Here is an 8098-nt window from a genome sequence, read left to right as displayed (position 1 = left end):
GCCCCTGGTTTAGGGGCATAAGTCCTCAGCCTCCTCTGGGGCACTCTAGCTGTGGTCGTGCTTCCCCCCCACCCCCACCCCCAAGCTTGGACAGACTGGTTCAGTACAGGGCCTCTCCAGTCCTCCATCCTTCCTCCAATGCCCACAGGGTGCCCTCTTCCCCAGCGGACCCTTCCTTCCCCAGCCCCGCCTTCCCTCCAAAGCTGGACTCCCCTACTCACAGAAGGTGGGAGCACCGGCCTTTCCTCCAAGCAGCGTCGGGGGCCGAGCCCCAAGACGAGGTTGGGGGAGCCCCCAAGGCTCCCCTAGGGAGGGCTTCTCTCTCTGGACCCTTCGGCTCCTGGCCTCAGGAAGGTCCTCCGTGCGGTGACCGGAGACATCTGGGCGGTGGGAGGGGGCGGGGCCTCCGCGCTCCGGGGAAGGGGGCAGGAAAAATCTCCCACCACGTTTGCCAGGCTCCGGGTCGCAAGGGTCCGGAGGGCTCGGGGGCCCCTGAGGCCACAGGTGACCCGGGCCGAGGCGACGACGGTCCGGTCCGGGCGACTGAGCCAAAGTCGGAGGGCTGGGGAGGGCACCGGGATCCCCTCAGCCCACGCCCGGCATTCCCCGGGCTCCGCAGGGTTCGCGATCCTCTCCGTCCAGTCCAGTTCGGCGGGTCTGGGCCCCACCGGAGTCTTGTCCTGCCCCTGGCTTGCCTTGCCCTTCCCGAGCTGGCACTGCCAGGCGTCCGGAGTGCACTCAGCCGGGACCCAGAATGTCCGCGCTCCGGCTCGGGCGGCGTCCGGAGCGGCCGAAAATTCCGCTTAGCCCAGCTCGGCAATCGGCTCGATCCGCGGTGGGGAAAAGTCCGGATTCCTTCGAGTCCCGGGGGAGGGGCGGCGACGGTGGCCTGGGGGACCGGGTTTCTAGTACAGCGGAGAAGAGCGCACGAGGTCTGGGGGCCTCGGCACGGCGGGGCTGAGCAGAAGAAGCAAAAGAGGGCAGAGGGGGCCAGCGAGGCGCCAGGGAGGCGATGGAGGAGGCGCGGCGGGCCCGGCCGGGCACACGGGGCGCGCAGCCTCCGCTAGGCTCCACCGCCTCCTGCGCGCTCGCTCACGGCTCCGCGCCTCGCGGCCCGGCGCCGGGTGGCTATCGATGGGGCAAAGGAGGCACCGGGGCGGCTCGGGCCTCTCTCCCTGGTTGCTTCGCCTTCACCCTGCCCTGCGCTGCCCGCCCGGCTCCGCGGGCCTGGCCGGCTTCCCCCGAGCGCCGCCGCGCCCCGCCGGACTGGCCGCCCGGGCGGGCGCTGGCTCCCTCAAAGGCCGCCGGGCTCGCGCGGCTCAGCTCGCCTCGGCGCTGGCAGGGAAGGGGCCGGCCCCGCGCGCCGGGAGGGAGCTTTTAAAGCGACACACACGCCTCCCAGCGCCCGGAGCCGAGCGAGCGAGCCGGGGGGTCTCGCCACCCTAGGGAGCCGGAAGGACTGGGCGCTGGTGGAGCTGAAGGAGGGTTAGCTCGACTGCCAGCCGCTGTCCCGGGCGCACAGAGACCGGGACTTGATTCCAAGTTCCCTCACCTTCCTTTCACACAACCCCTTGGCCCTCCTTCCCCCACTGCGGTGCTCCCGGGGCTTCCCCTCCTGGCTCTTTCCCTCCTCTGCCATCATACCTCAAACTGCCCCAAATCTTGTGTCAGTTCAGTAAATAGAATCCAAGCAACCTTTACTGAACGCCTATTGTGTGTGCTAAGCTCTGGTTGAGAGGGAGAGGTTGGTGAGTTGGGGTGTTTCAGATGGTTCGGTTCTCCTTGTTCATCATCCAAGTTCTCAACAGTTTTTTGTTTGTTTTGTTCCGTTGATTTTGTTTTGTTTGGTTTTTTCTTTCAGGGCCTCCAGAAGGCCTTGATCCCTGCTAGTTCTGTTGAGGAAGAAAAGTAACCTACGAAGACATTCTTGAGCAAACCGAAGGGTGGTGCATGCAGAACACAGGCAAGTTGTAGAAGCTTTGGTAACGTGGCAGGTATGGGGTGCCAAGGAGGAAGCGCAGGTTAGGCACCCGCGCCCCCACCCCTGAAGGGTCTTCCCAGGAAAGCAATCCTTGAGCTGAATCTTAACAAAGGTAGGAGACTGGGTGGGGTGACTGTGGCCTGGGGGAGGGGAGATCAGCACCCCAAGAGGGAAGGTGGGTGGGAAGAAGGCTCAGGAGCAAACCTAAGGGAGAGCAAGTTTCAGTCAAAGTGGCCCCGGTTGATACCATTGGAAGACTGTATGAAGTGGGGCAGAGGAAGACTGAATCAGGAAGACAGGAGACCATGGTTAGAAGCTTGGAATTGTTCCTGTGGCGGGGGGCGGGGGTCTGTGGGCTCAGGGAGGGGTGCTTTCTTAGGAAATTCCCCACCACTACACACACACACACACACACACTCCCAACAGTCAGTGGTGGGTTTGAGGAGGCCACAGCCAGCTAGCTGCCCAATTAGAAGGTTCTTGCTGCGCTTAAGCTGTGGGAGGCCAGTCAGAGTAGCAGCAGAGGTGTGGGGGGAGGGGCTCTGCTTGGTGAAATCATTTAGTGATTTTTTAGACTCCGAACCTGGAGAAGTAGCAGGGAGTCCTGTACTCCCAGTTTAAGGTGAGGCTGAGTAAATGTTTGTGGGTATTTGAGTGGTCTGGGGTGAAAAGCAGATGTTTAGGACTGGCAGAGAAAGGAAATAGATCTCTGTTCATAGAAGGGCTAGGGTTTGACAGTGCTTGGCTTGTGGTGGTTATTTTGGCTTATCCTTAGAGAAGATGAGTTATTAAGCAGGTTAGCTGTGCAGAAATAACCAGGCTGGTGGCTTGGAAGAGTCCAGGAGTGAGGTATGGGAAGTAGCAGTCAGGGAGCTAGGAACAGAGTCCGGGGAGTGGAGTTGTGGGCCCAGCATGGAGAGGCTCAACCCAATGGTGTCAAAGGCTGCTCATGAGGGAGGGAAAGTGAAGTGCTCACTCACTGGCCTTCACACTCAGGAGGTGACTGGTGACTGGCAGGGACAATTTGCTATGTGTGTAGGTGGATGAGTAGGGAATGACTAGAGCCAAATTGTTGGGATTTAAGACTGAATGGCTGGTGAGGAAGACATTTCAAAAGCTGGGTAGACAGAAAGTCGAGCTCCTGAACTACAGAGGCAGGGAGGGCCGGGGACTTGGAGCTGGGTGGAATTGGATTCAGGACAGTAATGGTGGTGTAGGTATCAATAGGTTAACTTGGCCTCTGAGTCCTCTCAGAGGTTATGTTCCCAGGGTCTTCTAGCACCACCAGGAAGTTTCTCCTCTGCTGCCTTTTGATGGTATCTAGCTATCTGGGCTTGGGGTCTGGTTCATCTGAGGAGATGGCTCTAGAGATCCCACCAATAACTTGGCTTAAATTTGTGATAAAATACACATAGTAGCACATATACCATTTTATCTGGAGTCCATAGGTCTATGGCATTAGGTACATTTTGTGGAAGACACACACAGTCTCAGCCTTGCTTCTGCAGAAGCTATGATGCTGGGGGACAGCCAGCACCAAGCATGGACTAAGTCTGAAACAGTAAATGAATGTATCACCTTGGGTCTGGAACTATCTACTATCAGACACAGTCGGGGTGACTCAGTTGAACTGGGAGTGTTGGGAGCCTGTGAGGTTTCAGATTAATACTAACTGATCTTGGGGCCCATTAGGAAATTCAGTGTTTAGGAAGGGGAGGTGACATTTCTTTGCTCTTCTGTGTGGCTCAAACTATGCCTAGGACCTGTCCATAGCTGGACTATCCAGGAGGGCAACAAGATAGAAGATGAGGGGGTTGCGGTCAGTGTACAAACCGTGTGGAGAATGGTTGGGTCTGCTGGGGTAGACTGGAGAAGAGCAGACTTAGAGGTGTTTCTGATTGGAAATCTTGAAAGGTCTGCCATAGAATGGAGAGATCAGACAGATATGGGAGTGTTCAGACTTACTTCCCTGAGTTTGGGGGTCACTGCCCTCAGTGTCCTGTATATGCACCCAGATGTTCCATCCTCCAGGCTCACTTTGCTCTGCCCACTACCTCCTCCATTCCCAGGTAGTGTTCCCTAATCCTTTAGTCTACAGAAAGTATTGACTATTTGTGTGACCTCGAACAAGTTATTTAACCTCTGCGAGTGGGTATAAGGGACCCATAAACATTTTTATATTTTTATGAATTGGCTATAGGGACAGAGTGGAGACTGTTGCTACTTTTTAAAATTATTGTTTCTTAGACTCAGAAAAAAAGTGGGATGACCACAGTACCCACTTTTCAGGATGGCGCTTGGCCCCTGTAGGTGTTCATAGGTGGTACACGCTATCAGATCTTATTAATGTCTTAATGTCTGCAAATGTATTTCTCTTGGAGGCTGCGAACTCCATATAGTGATGTCTGTGTATGTCCTCCCTGTCTCTCACATTGACTGGTGTAGTGGATAGTGACAGCTAGTGACTCTTACTCTCTTCCCTGATTTCCATCATCTCACTTCTGACATCCCCTTTGGGAAATGTCTGTCTATTGTCACATATTCGTGGTGGGTTGCCAGTTAAAATACCAATTCCTTTCATCCACCCCTACTCTACTGCCATCAGGTAGACATGTGACTCAGCTGGCACCAGCCATAGACCCCCATCCTCCAGCCACTGTGATTGGTCCAAGGTGTGGGCATAGTACTAGCCAGACTCCTTCTTGTGATGTATGGGTTAATGATGGGAGGAAGAATGTTTCTTCTTGTTTAGATGCCTGATAGATGTTGTGAGCAGCTTTCCTACCTTGTGTAGGAAGCCAAGCAGAACAAGAGAGAGGGTATTGGCAGCATCCAGTCCCAGCTATGGTCCTCATGACCTTGGCTCCTGTCCCTTTTCATTAATTCCTGAAAACTGCAACATTTTACCCTCCCACAAAATTTCTCCTACCATTAATTCCTCATAGTGGATTGCCCAAAGTTCCTGAGGTCAAAGAGCTAAGAGCAGCTGCCTATGGCCATGGAGGGGAGCATGAGAGCTTGGGAAGTTCTTTTATCAGGCCACCTTGGGTTTGGGTCCAGGTATTCCATTTGCTAGCTGTGTGATCTGGGTTGTTTGAGTTTCTTTGTCAATAAAATGGGCAAAGTGGAGTTGGGGAGATTGCTCAATGTACTGAAAATGCTTGTCATGTGAGCATGAGGACCTGAAAGCAAGGCATGGTGGTTCGTGTTTGTAATCCCAGTGCTGGGGTGGTGGAGATAGGCCCCCTGGGTAGCTAGCCTAATGTAATTGGTGATTGCCAGGCCAGTCCTAATGAGGTGGATGGCATTCCAAATGTTCATGTGTCCATTAACCATGTGATCAAATCATAGTTCCCAAGCCCCAGTTTCCCTCTTTGTCAACAGTTTGGTGATATGACTTGAGAACTAAGTAAAGCAATCCATGTATAGTATGCAGCACTGCACTAAGCAGGCATTCAATAAATATTAGTTGTATTTTCTGAAAAACAATGGTTGGAATGAAAGGATATACCGAACTTACTAGGAAATGTCTCCCAATAAAGAAAGGGTTTAGAGAGGGGCACATCTAAGTCTTCAGAAAAAGCCTTCAGACTGACAGGATCCCATCTGGCCCTCTGGCTAGACAACTATGAGGCTCATCTGGGGAAATGCACATCCCAGGACATACCCACCATTTTTCTGCCCTTCAAAATCTCCCCAAGAAACTTCTCAAGAGTTCCTACCCCACTTCCCTGGCTCTGTACCTCCCACTCACTCCTGACCCTTCTGACCCATCTGCAGCACTGCAGAATTGGAATCAACCTCACCCAGCAGAATCTTGCTCTTGCCAAGACCAGCAGGTGTTTTCGTTCTTTGTCCAAGGTGATGGCATTGTGTTTTCTGAGCCTGGGGACTCTGATTGCTCCCTGAGCCCTGTCTATGGTGGAAGAGGCACAAGTCTACCTTCTTGATTTCCATCCTGCCTCTCTACTTCTGCATACATTCTATTTCTCCAGTGCCCAAAGGTCGGCGGTCTTTGGATTCTCACTGAGTCCTCTTCTCATGCCACTCATCTTTCTCAAGGCTTCATCATCCATGCCTCCTAATCCCTTAACTGCCTTTTGTTTGTTTGAGACCTAGTTTCTCTATGTAGCCCTGACTGTCCTGGAACTCTTTATATAGACCAGCTGGCCTAGAACTCACAGATCCACCTGCTTCTGCTTCCCAAGTGTTGGTATTAAAGATGGGCACTACCAAGCTAGGACTTAGACTGTATTTTCAATCTCTCAACGAGGCTGTCTCTTCCCACTGGTCATTTCCATGGTAATGACTTGCACTACTTGCAACACAATGTGCCCATGTCTGAACCCATTATCTTTCTTCTAGATGTGCCCCTTTCTGTCTTACCATCCAAGAGAATGGCTACCTCTCCATGAAGGCCACAAACTTAGGATGTTTCTAGTCTTCAATTTCTCCTATCATACAGTCACTCAATCCTGTTACTTCTACTCTAGTAATTGTGGTTACTACAACTGCTTACCATTGGAAATTACTTTCATTTTCTCTGTGTGGATGGCAGACCAGGTCTTGAGTCCATTAGCTCCTATGTGAGCCCATGGCTTCCTACTGGATCTTCTCACTTTCAGATTTACCCTGAGGAACCTCACTATCTCTCATAAAGACCCCTAACTCTCATGCTGGAGTCAGCCATCTTTCTTTCGTAATTACTTTCCTTTCCCTTTTTCCTTCCCTCCCTTGAGAGTCTCATATATTCCAGGCTATCCTCAAACTCCCCATATAGCCAACAATGACCTTAAATGTATTATCCTTCTTAGTCCTGGGATCATAGGTGTGTGCCACCATCCCTGGTTTCTGCAATATAAGGGGTTGGATCCAGGGCTCATTCGTGTTAGGCAAGCAATGAACTAGCTGAGTTACAGTCTCCTAGTAACAGCTTCCTGGCCTGCTCATTGTAATTACCTCAGGCATTTCCTGTCCATACAAGGTAAGTTTATCTCTTTAGTGTGGCATCAATGTCTTTTTAGGAGTTTGATTTTTTTTTGTTTTGTTTTGTCTTTGTTTTTTGAGACAGGGTTTCTCTGTGTAGCTTTGGAGCCTATCCTGGCACTTGCTCTGGAGACCAGGCTGGCCTCGCACTCACAGAGATCCACCTGCCTATGCCTCCCGAGTGCTGGGATTAAAGGTGTGTGCCACCAACACCCGCCTAGGAATTTGATTTTTTTTAAAGACAAGACTGCATGTGTACCCCTGGCCTGGAACTTACTATATGGAACAGGCTGACATCAAACTCACAGAGATCTGCCTGCTTCTTCCGCCTGAGTGTTGAGATTAAGGTGTATGCTACTGTGCCTGCAGGAGCTTCCCTGCGGCTGGCACTCCAGTCTTGTTGCCCTTTGTCACCCTTTGTTCCATGCTCCTGAGGACTAAGCTACCTGCAGCTTCTCTGTTCACTTTCTGCCTGAAATACTATCCTCTTCTCCAGGTCATATGACAGGCCCTCCTGGAACTACAAGTACAGTGTTTGACACATACTGGCATGGCGAATCCACTTTGTCCACAAGACCATAAGCTGCTGAGAGCAGGTACTGGACTGTACTTGCCCGTTCCCCAAAGGCCAGCAGAGTTGGCAGGTGCATTGAACAATTTGCCCCATGAGCCAAGGCCTTCAGTTCAGTCTTTGATTGAACATTCTGTTGCTGTAAGTTAAATCTTTGTTAGAAAAAAAAAATCAGAAACTTCCTGGAAATGTGGCTTTATCCTCTGGTTTATAAAAAGTCACAGAGAATGTGGCTGCTGCTATGCCTAGAAATTTGGCTTCTCCTAGGTGTGTGGTGGTGACCCAATATGTCGTGATCTTTTTTTTTTTTTTCTTTTTTCTTTTTTGTTTGTTTGAGACAGGATACTATGTAGCTCTGCCTGATCTAGAACTTGATAGATAGATCAGGTTGACCTCAATCTCTTAGAGATCAGTCTGCTTCTGCCTCCTGAGTGCTGGGTTAAAGGTGTGCACAACCCACTGTTTCTTGGTCAAGTAGGCTCAGGCTATTGCCAATATGTGAGTCTTGTTTTAGCCATTGTGTGCCAGAGAGGGAAATACAGGGTTTGGGTATTGTCATC

The 8098-nt window shown here is 51.7% G+C and overlaps 1 protein-coding gene across 1 annotated transcript in view; it reads left to right on the top strand.

Annotated features, from left to right (window-relative positions):
• Cd276 (CD276 molecule) overlaps positions 1–1905 on the top strand; it is a 66072-nt gene extending 64167 nt beyond the window's left edge. The window contains exon 8 of the mRNA XM_027414910.2: positions 1862–1905. Within this exon, the coding sequence (XP_027270711.1) occupies positions 1862–1890 (29 nt within the window). The 3' untranslated portion in view covers positions 1891–1905. The remainder of the gene's footprint in view (positions 1–1861) is intronic.
• The last annotated feature ends 6193 nt before the right edge of the window (positions 1906–8098 follow it).

Source organism: Cricetulus griseus, chromosome 4 (genome assembly GCF_003668045.3).
Source record: "Cricetulus griseus strain 17A/GY chromosome 4, alternate assembly CriGri-PICRH-1.0, whole genome shotgun sequence".
Classification (NCBI taxonomy): domain Eukaryota; kingdom Metazoa; phylum Chordata; class Mammalia; order Rodentia; family Cricetidae; genus Cricetulus; species Cricetulus griseus.
The sequence above is the reverse complement of the archived record's forward strand: the minus strand, read 5'-3'. Positions and strand labels throughout refer to the sequence as shown.